This window comes from Barbus barbus (genome assembly GCF_936440315.1).
Source record: "Barbus barbus genome assembly, chromosome: 40".
Classification (NCBI taxonomy): domain Eukaryota; kingdom Metazoa; phylum Chordata; class Actinopteri; order Cypriniformes; family Cyprinidae; genus Barbus; species Barbus barbus.
In genome coordinates, this window is record NC_136718.1 from 14,520,141 (window position 1) to 14,531,540 (window position 11,400).

At 38.5% G+C, this 11,400-nt stretch overlaps 1 protein-coding gene across 1 annotated transcript; it reads right to left on the reverse strand.

Moving 5' to 3' along the window:
• Positions 1 to 1,215: 1,215 nt before the first annotated feature.
• On the reverse strand, positions 1,216 to 10,818 carry LOC306859216 (protein FAM131C-like). The gene is made up of 6 exons (XM_079400131.1): positions 10,478 to 10,818; positions 7,532 to 7,602; positions 7,221 to 7,311; positions 4,188 to 4,421; positions 2,866 to 2,964; positions 1,216 to 2,129 (listed from the first exon to the last, which is right to left on the reverse strand). The coding sequence occupies exons 1-6, from the start codon at positions 10,710 to 10,712 to the stop codon at positions 1,873 to 1,875; spliced, it is 987 nt and encodes a 328-aa protein (XP_079256257.1). The 5' UTR covers positions 10,713 to 10,818; the 3' UTR covers positions 1,216 to 1,872.
• Positions 10,819 to 11,400: the final 582 nt, after the last annotated feature.

Below are 11,400 nucleotides of genomic sequence, written 5' to 3' on the forward strand. Positions count from 1 at the left end.
AAGCAGTCACACACATTATCTGACACCACACCAGGATCACACTGTGCAAACTTCTATTAAAAGACCCTGGAGCATGATAACACTTGACCATTCCACCTCCCAACAGCCTCCTCTCTCGCCCTCTACTGCTTCTGCATTTACCATAATCCCTTCCGTCGCTGATTCCCCTCGTCTACCTCATCCCTCCCTATCTCTCTCTTTCCATCATCTTTCTTTATCAGTGGAGTGTGAATGGGGCTAATTACGGAGAAAAGGCAGACGATTGTTATTCCAGCTCTCACTCTTTTGTCTCAGACACAGGCAAGAACACACAAGAATTTTCTTATTAGCAAGCGATTTCTGCCGCAATAGATCTTTTAAAGATTAAATCATAATTTTTCACATACAAAGGACTGCACAAAACGGTTGACACAATCATTAACACAATATGGAGGCAAGTTACTCAAAGTTATCTGTGGTAATACTTTTTCAGTTCTACATATATGTGGACTTATAAATCTGTGGCAGTTGTGACCATACCACCTTTTAAAAAAACAAACAAAGCTGAAGTGTGTAATATTACTAAAATATTATATTAATATTAATAAATCAATTTATTGCTACAAGTAAACCATTTATAGTTTGATTTCATTTCATATTCCACTGTAGTATGAACATTATTATTATTTCATATTAATAATAATTTACAATTGTTTCAAAAAGTAAGCCATTTGTAGGTTGAGTTAATATTAAGATCATGTTAATTAATCAAGGAATTGCTACAAGTCTATATTTCTCATATTCCATCTTAATATGAATATTATTCATCTTAATTATTTTGAATATTTTTTACTATAAGCCATTTTTACGTCAATTTCATCTCATATTTCATCTTAATAATATGAATGTTATCAATCTTAATACAAATAATATAGATATTCACGAATATTAATTATATTACATAATATTAATAATAAATAATCTTGTTTTATACAAGTAAGCTATGGGTCAATTTCGCCCAAATATGTAAGCACTGGTGCCCTGATGGACTGAGTATTCTGACACTGGCTCGACCAATGGCATGAGTTGGGGACGGGGCTTTTTTTTTCCCAACCAATAGCAGATGGTGGGAATGTTTAAAAATTGTACTTGAAAACAGTCAATATTGTACAGTTCTGTTTGGTGAGGCTATTAAATAACACACTTCAGCTTTGAGGATACATGTAGTCATTTGTTGTGTTAGATGTTTTATACTCAAAATCTCCATGGAAACATTTAGCAATATGAAAAATCTTTAAAATCTCCACCTCACTGTCCCAAGTAATGACTGCGGCTTTGCTTAAGGCATAAGTCACTTTCACCCTCCAGAGTCCTCACAAAAGAATCCTATTTACCTCTGTAGTCCCATTGAGTCGTTCTCAGTAGAAATGCACCAGGAAAATGTCTGTGGAGATGAAAGCGTGTTTTATTTTGTCTCTTTCTTCTTCAGTCTATAGTGCTAATAGGCCTCCGCTTCTTTGTGAAAGGTTGCTGCAAATATCTACAAACACTCAGTAGAAGGTGAAAGGGCATGATGGTTTTGATCACCCCTCTGTCTATGTATTATTTTTTAGATGCATTCATGTTCAATGACCTTTTACCTTATTCTAGACGTAATTCTAGTCCAATCTCCATCATCATTACCACAAACATTTGCAAAAAGGCAACGTGATATGAAATAACATGTCCACATGTACAACAATCCCTGTGTTCATTGCTTGTCAAAGAACTCAGCTGTGGCTATTACATACTTTAACGGTAAAGCGATAACCCCAGACATAACCTCATACGCTTCTCATCGAACACAAAGAACAGCCGAAAAACCTTTTCCGTCCCACTGTCATCATCAAAATTTCAGTTATAAAAAACCTCATCCTCTGACAGGGAGGTGCTGTCTACGTGTCGCACGGACTCTTCCATCCTCTGCTCCTGCGGTGGACGTTGTGTGTCCAGTGGAGAATGAGAATGACTGGGGGAATGAGACTGAGGAGGATGAGAAGGTGCCAGAGAGCTGGTGTCATCAGCTTCCATGTGCATTCTGTACAGGTGCTGAGGAACACCCAAACTCCCTCCATCCAACAGGAACTGAGAAAGATAGAGGCCCTCGGGGTCTGTGAAGACATCGTCATCATTGTGAGAGCAGAAATTAAAAAGACCTCAAGCACACACATCTCCTAGAATGAAAATGATAGCATAAATGAATAAGCCCATTAAATTAAAATGTGATATGGACTAGCGTCTGTGAATATTAAGTAAAAATACCATTTAAATATGAATCCTGCATGTTCTGCATGTGTGAATGAATGTCACAGATGCATGTTTTCTTTTACTACACACACTGAAGTGTACATGGCACTCGCTGTGTTTTCAGCTTCTGCCGCCTCAACATATGCGTACATGAACATGATCTCTACAACTGCTCTGAGAGTCACTTCATGAGCATTTTTCAGTTTCTTTTGAGAAAAACTATCGTCATATCATATAAAGGTCTTCATAACAACGCAAAAAATAAAAGTTTGGTTTAACTTGAAGAAACTGTGACAGAAATATATTACCTAATGTAATGATACTACTACTACTACTAATACAATTATTATTAAAACATTCTTTTTAAGGAATATTTACCCAAAACATTAGTTACCACAATTTATTTACCAGAAAAATGTAAATACACAACACAGTATTTCTGAAAAAAAAGAAAAAAAAATATCATTAGTTTATTAAATTAGGTTTAATATGAGGGTTCTTTATTGGCATCTGTGGTTCCATGAAGAACCTTTAATATCAATAGAACCTTTCCACTGCAAAAAGGTTCTATATAGGAGATAATAACAGTGGAATTAATACCTTGTACTGGAATTGTACTGCCTGTAACTTTATTTTCAACATCCTGGGACGACCAGGCATTCATTGCTGCTTCAGCCAGAGCAAACTGCTCCGCCACACCTGTGAGAGGAAGAAAGAGATCACATACACATAGAGGACCAGAAAAAAAACATAATTACCCATAAGAAATATGCACTTACATCAACTCTGCTTGTTATCACTTATGTCCTATGAAGGAACTTTTAACATTTAAATGAATATTCATGACAATTATCAAGACCAAAAGTGGTATTTCACACCTGTCTGTCTTTTCACTGAAAACGAAAATTTGCTGAAAATGCACTCACCCTCAAGCCATCCAAGATGTAGATGAATTTGTTTCTTCATCATAACAGATTTGGAGAAATTTAGCCTTACATCACTTGCTCACCAATGAAGCCTCCGCAATGAATGGGTGCCATCAGAATGAGGGTCCAAACAGCTGATAAAAGCACCAAAATAATCCACAAGTAATCAATAGGACTTCAGTCAATCAGTTAATGTCTTGTGAAGTGAAAAGCTGCATGTTTGTTGCATATTTCTTGCATATTTAGACAAGACAACTTTTTCATTTGAGAAAATAATATTATGAATAAAAGACTTGTATTTTAGCTGGAAGCAACAGTTTAAAGTTAAAAACATGAATTAGTTTATTCCAAAATGCAGCCTTTCACTTCAAAAGATGTTAATTGGTGGACTGGATTCGTACTTGTGATGCTTTTATCAGCCGTTTGGTCTCTCATTCTGATGGCACCCATTCACTGCAGAGGATCCATGGGTGAGCAAGTGATGCTAATCAGTTCCAAACTTCCAACGAAGAAACAAGCTTATCTACATCTTGGATGTCCTGAGGGTGAGTACATTTTCAGCTAATTTTTACTTTAAGGTGAACTAATAATTAAAAAATAGAAATCCTTCAGAGCAAGGTTTGAAATTTACACTTGTGAAGAAAATAGTTGCAGTTTTAGCAGTAACAAGTTAAAAAAGACAACCCCAATGACACTGTCATATTGTACGTGATGATATCTGATCTGTTTAATTAGACAATGTAGTCCAATATCCGGTATATCTACATTGGTTGCTATAGTACTTGAGCATCAACACATCACAAGAGGAGCTATTAGTATGGAAAGAACGAATGGAAAAACCCTGCATTTGTTCATGTCCATCATGCTGAACTCATGAGGTGCATTAAACAACATAATCGAGGTATTACTGCAATAATACTTATTATGCAGGGCTGAAGTTTTGAGATTAGTTTAAACCTGGGTAGTTAAATGTTAAATATATAAACGCTGTGTCACCCGCAGCAAATCGTGCTTCTTTGATTTCATCAGTGAGGTGGGAGTAGCGCTGCTCGTCCTCCTGCAGTGTGGCTCCCACACCTCCCCATCCTCCACCATCTCTCGTCCAGCCAGACCAGCCTCCTCCAGACGTTGCTTCCCCTCCCCAACTCTTCCACTCAATCAGGTGGGCGACTCGGCCCTGGGCCATCGCAGTTGGCTTAGTGATGTGGTCTTTAATAGTGGCCAGCAGTCCTAAGGAGATCGGAGGGATTAGCATGAGAGCAAATCAAATGTAATAAAAGAATTGAAAAGGAGGAAGTAGGTGAAGAGGTGATGCTAAAGAGGGACAAAAGTGAGAACGGATATACAGTCAGGTCCATAAATATTGGAACATCGACACAATTCTAACATTTTTGGCTCTATACACCACCACAATGGATTTCAAATGAAACGAACAAGATGTGCTTTAACTGCAGATTGTCAGCTTTAATTTGAGGGTATTTACATCCAAATCAGGTGAACGGTGTAGGAATTACAACAGTTTGCATATGTGCCTCCCACTTGTTAAGGGACCAAAAGTAATGGGACAGAATAATAATCATAAATCAAACTTTCACTTTTTAATACTTGGTTGCAAATCCTTTGCAGTCAATAACAGCCTGAAGTCTGGAATGCATAGACATCACCAGACGCTGGGTTTCATCCCTGGTGATGCTCTGCCAGGCCTCTACTGCAACCGTCTTCAGTTCCTGCTTGTTCTTGGGGCATTTTCCCTTCAGTTTTGTCTTCAGCAAGTGAAATGCATGCTCAATCGGATTCAGGTCAGGTGATTGACTTGGCCATTGCATAATAGTCCACTTCTTTCCCTTCAAAAACTCTTTGGTTGCTTTTGCAATATGCTTTGGGTCATTGTCCATCTGTACTGTGAAGCGCTGTCCAGTGAGTTCTGAAGCATTTGGCTGAATATGAGCAGATAATATTGCCCGAAACACTTCAGAATTCATCCTGCTGCTGTTGTCAGCAGTCACATCATCAATAAATACAAGAGAACCAGTTCCACCGGCAGCCATACATGCCCACGCCATGACACTACCACCACCATTCTTCACTGATGAGGTGGTATGCTTAGGATCATGAGCAGTTCCTTTCCTTCTCCATACTCTTCTCTTCCAAGTACAAGTTGATATTGGTACAACTGGTACAAGTTGATATTGGTCTCATCTGTCCATAGGATGTTGTTCCAGAACTGTGAACTCTTTTTTAGATGCATTCCTGTTTTTGAGGCTCACCAATGGTTTACATCTTGTGGTGAACCCTCTGTATTCACTCTGGTGAAGTCTTCTCTTGATTGTTGACTTTGACACACATACACCTACCTCCTGGAGAGTGTTCTTGATCTGGCCAACTGTTGTGAAGGGTGTTTTCTTCACCAGGGAAAGAATTCTTCGGTCATCCACCACAGTTGTTTTCCGTGGTCTTCCGGGTCTTTTGGTGTTGCTGAGCTCACCGGTGCGTTCCTTCTTTTTAAGAATGTTCCAAACAGTTGTTTTGGCCATGCCTAATGTTTTTGCTATCTCTCTGATGGGTTTGTTTTGTTTTTTCAGCCTAATGATGGCTTGCTTCACTGATAGTGACAGCTCTTTGGATCTCATCTTGACAGTGGACAGCAACAGATTCCAAATGCAAATAGCACACTTGAAATGAACTCTGGACCTTTTATCTGCTCATTGTAATTGGGATAATGAAGGAATAACACACACCTGGCCATGGAACAGCTGAGAAGCCAACTGTCCCATTACTTTTGGTCCCTTAACAAGTGGGAGGCACATATGCAAACTGTTGTAATTCCTACACCGTTCACCTTATTTGGAAGTAAATACCCTTAAATTAAAGCTGACAGTCTGCAGTTAAAGCACATCTTGTTCGTTTCATTTGAAATCCATTGTGGTGGTGTATAGAGCCAAAAATGTTAGAATTGTGTCAATGTCCCAATAATTATGGACCTGACTGTATCTTCTGCGGAAAAAAAGGTACGTAGAGCTTATTCTCTCCAAAGTCATCGAAAACTGAACAGCCTTTTAGGATTAGTGTCTGAAAGCAGGGACAAGAAGACATTTTCATTGGGTTGCACTTTAGGGCCCTATGGCATGGCATGTTTTGAGAAATATTAGCTATATGAAAGGAACAGTTATTTAGTAGCCTAGCATGAAAACTGCATCTTTCCTCTTAAAATGATTATTTTGGCCTGCAACACCTCAGAGGTCTTCACATTTACAATTGTGTCCAGCAATTAAAATCATAAAGGAATGTCATGTTTTGTTTTGACACAATTTGTAGAATTAATTTTCACTTTGTTATATATATATATATATATATATATATATATATATATATATATAAGCTTAATAATGTTCAGTTTCTTGCACAGACTGATCGCTTTGCTTGCTAAGACCTTAATACATTGCTAGGAGCAACAATCTACTTACAAACTATTACCTGAAGTAGCAATAATTTGCATTCCCCATGACATACGTTTTATAAATTAATCCTCCTAATAGCATTTTTCCCCAAAGCGGTTCGTTTCTAGAATTTTTTGCAGTCGATCAGAGATTTGTGGTTATTTTTCCCTCATTATACATTTTCATCAGCTGGTGACTGCATTTATAATTAGCCTAAAATGATGAAAAATGTTCTTTGGAAAAGCTTAAAAACCCATAACACATTATTAGTCTGTAATTAACTTTCTGAAAAGAGTGGGCCTGGAGAAATAGAGCAAAAAAAAAAAAACAGGCAGGAAAGGAAACAGGTGGCTAAAGAGGCACTAGAGAAGGAGAGAGAGAGAGAGAGAGAGAGAGAGAGAGAGAGAGAGAGAGAGAGAGAGAGAGATTGTTCATAAATGAGAGATATGCAGGCAGAGGGAAATTACATTAGCAAGCTTCTGTAAAGGTCGACTGCTCTTCTGATTCAGACGAATGATTCCAAACGATAGCAAAAACCTATCAAAACAATACACAGTGTGACAGTGCCTAACATGCGCTCTTTGCTCCTCACCCAGCAGGGAAGATGTAGCCAATTCTCCAATGTCATACCCGCTGCTGCTCTTTTTATCTGACATGCTGCCATTGTAGGGCTGATGGTTACCCTGAATAACATGACAAGACAGGAAACACAAGGCAGCCTATCATACCAAATAAAAGCTTTCAGAAATCACATTTGCAAGTGAATCACAGGTGCTAATTACACCTAACAAGACACTTTTACCAGATCTTACACATTCAGAGTGTGAAAGCGCTCCCATGTATCATTGACATTTATACATCTTCATATACACTCCCACTTTAGATTTTTGTGACAAAACACACCTTAAAAATAGGCTGTCCTTCAGCGTACGAGTGAAGCTCTTCCATGGGGTGTTGCTGGCCACTTTGCAGCTCTAGAGAGGCAAAATATGTTGCTGTTCATTGCAAACAACTGTTTATTTAATACATTTTCCAGTGACAGATAACAGTGTGTGTGTGTGTGTGTGCATGTAGCAGTTTGATCTGGAGTAGATGGACGGGACTCACTACTGTTGCTCTCATGTTTCCATAGCAACAAGAGTTTGTCTTGACAACACCTCCCTGGGGATCCCCAATGTTCGAGAACACGTTTTTCGTCATCGTCCGCATCTCATTGAGGTTAGACCTCAAAGAGGACAGCTAATCTCAGACCTGTGGAGCTTCTGGCTCCCGCCAGCATGTTATTTGCTAACAGGTATTAATTGACAATGCGTGACCTTTACAATGTCACACGTTGTGCGTGTCTCCCCCTCTACAACCCACCTCCCATTCATCACGGTGAAACTCCATCCATCTCACATATGCATTATACATCAGCTTTGACCCTGGCATTTCGCGCTCCATGCTCCGCCTTAGCTACAGAGCCCTGGACTTTCTTCTAACCCCCACAGGACTCAGACAAACAAACACTACTCTCCGCTCCATGGGATTTACAATCATCCACTTCATCGGTGCCATTTCCTTGGAGGACACCTTGAGGACGAAATGTCACCTCTTACCTTAGACTTCATTTGTAAATACTGTGACACTACATCTGTGTGCCCAGATTGAGCTGTCTTGCTGGTTTACGATACATAATACACTTATTCAGATGGGATGATACAAATGAGAACAGAATAATTTCCCTCTGGCGCTCAGAGGAAACTTCTCAGAATTAGCTGTGCTAATCCAGCGTCAACAACTGGTTCTGTTTGGCCTGTGAATTTAGTGACAACTAACTAAAATAAATCCCTCAGTGTATGAAGACAGTCATTATGTAAGATATAATGTACACAGATACTAACAAAATCAATATATATGTGGATATTAAATATTGATCTGAGATGGTTTTTTTTTTTATTATGCAAGTGTTGATGAACAACAATTATTGCAAAATAAACTTGAGTTTAATAGTTAGTATACAGCTACTCAACAAATCAATAAATACATGAACATGAAAAAAGTAAAGTAAAGTAAAGTCGTGACGTATTGTCAAGTATGGTGACCCATACTCGAAATTGGTGCTCTGCGTTTAACCCATCCAAGTGCACACACACAGCAGTGAGTAGTGAACAAATGCACACACACACACACACACACACACACACACACACACACCGTGAACACACACCCGGAGCAGTGGGCAGCCATGCTGCAGCGCCCGGGGAGCAATTGGGGGTTCGGTGCCTTGCTCAAGGGCACCTCAGTCGTGGTATTGAGGGTGGAGAGAGCGCTGGACATTCACTCCCCCCACCTACAATCCCTGCCGGCCGGGGACTCGAACCCGCAACCTTTCGATTACGAGTCCGACTCTCTAACCATTAGGCCACGACTTCCCCGAAATACTGATATGAGAATTATGTTTTAATTTTTATAGTAATTCCATAAAACAATCCGGACAGCTTTTAATTTTGGTCCAATTCTCGCTATTAACAAACCATTAACTGCGACTTTTGCCTCAATAAACTACTAATTGGCTGCTTATTAATAATTAGTAAGGTAGTTGTTAAGTTTAGGTATTGGGTAGTATTAGGGATGTTGAATATGGTCATGCAGAACATGTGCTTTATACAGTAAGTACTAATAAACAGCCATATAAGTACTAGTAATATGCATCCTAATAAGCAACTAAAGTGTTACCTAATACACTTACCTAACACGGGTAGGCCTTCAGACCAAATAAACAATTATGTTGACATGATAATTATTTTAAAGCATTTAATACACATCTACATCTTTATAGACTTAACACAAATCTATTCACAATATAAATAAACAAGTGGACATTAAATATTAATTTGAGAATGATTTTATGATTATTTTATTTGTCATGATAATGTACAATATAGGTTCATCTAAATTGGCATACGTATGCACTATTCTGTGTCATTTTGTAGTATAAATAGTGCGAGTAGTGTGTTCACACTGCAAACTCCAAATAGAAAAAGCACACTTTGAATTCCAGGATGATGCACTTAAGTGAAAAAACTAAGTCTGAAATGGACACTTCATGCACTCGAATGTTGCAGCTTTAATTACATGGCAGAGGGGTAGGTGCTATCTGATGAATGACAAAATAACCTTACATAATTCATGCACTACACAGTGCACAAGTACATAGTGTATAAGTGCATAGTGTATAGTGCGTTATTTGGGATGCAGCTATTGACAGCCGTTATAAGAAAAAATGAACATCGACAAATGTTAAACACTTAATACACAGCTACTCTGATATTAATAGTGTATTATTAATTTAATATTAAAAATTAAGTCCTTTCACTTTTCACTTTAGTTGATAATTTATAATCGCAAATTGTGAGGCGAGTATGTGTGTGTATCTATGCAGTGGTGAATATTAGGAAATATCAGACCACTGGGAGGCACGACTGACCAATCAGAATCAAGTATCAAAAAGCTGTGTAATATTTAATTGCAGTGCAGTATGTAAGCATCGGTATTTTAGCAGCAACACGCTCTTGCTGCTAAAACAAACAGTGCATCAGTATCAAGAACTATAAAAATTGCAAACAATAAAACTATTTAATCATATAGACTGCACTTATTTCAGTCACTCACAACTCTGTGCTCATTTTGCATTATATTAGAATAAGCTGTCATTTTCATCACATTCATGCATTATGTAAATGCTCGAGATAAGCAGACAGGTGGATAAACAGATAAGAGTTAAGACCGGATGGACCAACAGGTAGGTTGATGGACGCAGGACGGACAGAGACAGACAAACTCAGATACAATCAGGAAGAGACTGACCTTGGTGACCTTTGCAGAGGCAGGATCCCATGTTCAACAGCTTAGCAGTTATCTGTTCACCATGCTGACTGAGAGTGGGGCGACGGGGAAAAATTAGCAACAGAGAGAGAGAGAGATGAGTGCGTGTTTGGTAGAAGGGGATCTGGAACAAGCAGAGAGAGCCAACTGGATGATAGAGGTGGAGAAAAGGAAAAAGATTGGTCCAGGATGAGGGAAAAAGGGACCTGGTGTCCATCCGTTACAGTAAAGCACTGTTTCTCAAGTGGGGATGGAAGTGAGGAGAGGGAAAGAGAGAGAAGTGGGGAAAGCACACTGACTGCGTGCACTCAGTCCCTCCCCTCCTCTCCTTTCTTCTCCTCCCCCTTCTGCTCTCATTTTCTCTCTCAGACCCAACTTTCACACCATTTACATACTGAAATTACAACCTTTTATTGAGGTTATATTAGGGATGCACTGATATCAAAATTCTGAGCGATAACATTAAGCTGACAATTGTTTTTGTGCTATGACTACTAACCGATAACTGGCTGATATTGAAATAATAAAACAATATTTATAAAATTATTTTGAAACTAAAACCTAAACCTTGAAAAAAACCTACAATCAATCACTTTAAATGCTACAATATAAAGGTGTGTTTATGATTAGATCAATTCAGGTGAGGTTCTGCAAGGTAGCTGAAATTTCCAGAAAAGCAGAAAAGAATAAGGGGTTTCCATACTCAATCATTTAAGCTTTCTACTGCCCTCCAGTGTCACAAAGGTAAAGTTGCATGCAGAAGCACAACCAATGTGAATGGTAGAAAATATAACTTTTTTTATTTTATTTTTTTATTCCTTCCTTCCTCTATATGCAATTTACAGCCATGTATTAAACATATTTATGTGGTGATTTATGGGGGGTCAGTGATTCAAACTTTAGAT

Coding starts and splice junctions, on each gene's coding strand:
- LOC306859216 (XM_079400131.1), bottom strand. CDS start 10,712: ATGGACACCAGGTCCCTTTTTCCCTCATCCTGGACCAATCTTTTTCCT. Junction 7,603..10,477: donor CCTCTGCAAAGGTCACCAAG/GTCAGTCTCTTC, acceptor TTGCCTCTCTAG/AGCTGCAAAGTGGCCAGCAA. Junction 7,312..7,531: donor AAGGACAGCCTATTTTTAAG/GTGTGTTTTGTC, acceptor CATGTTATTCAG/GGTAACCATCAGCCCTACAA.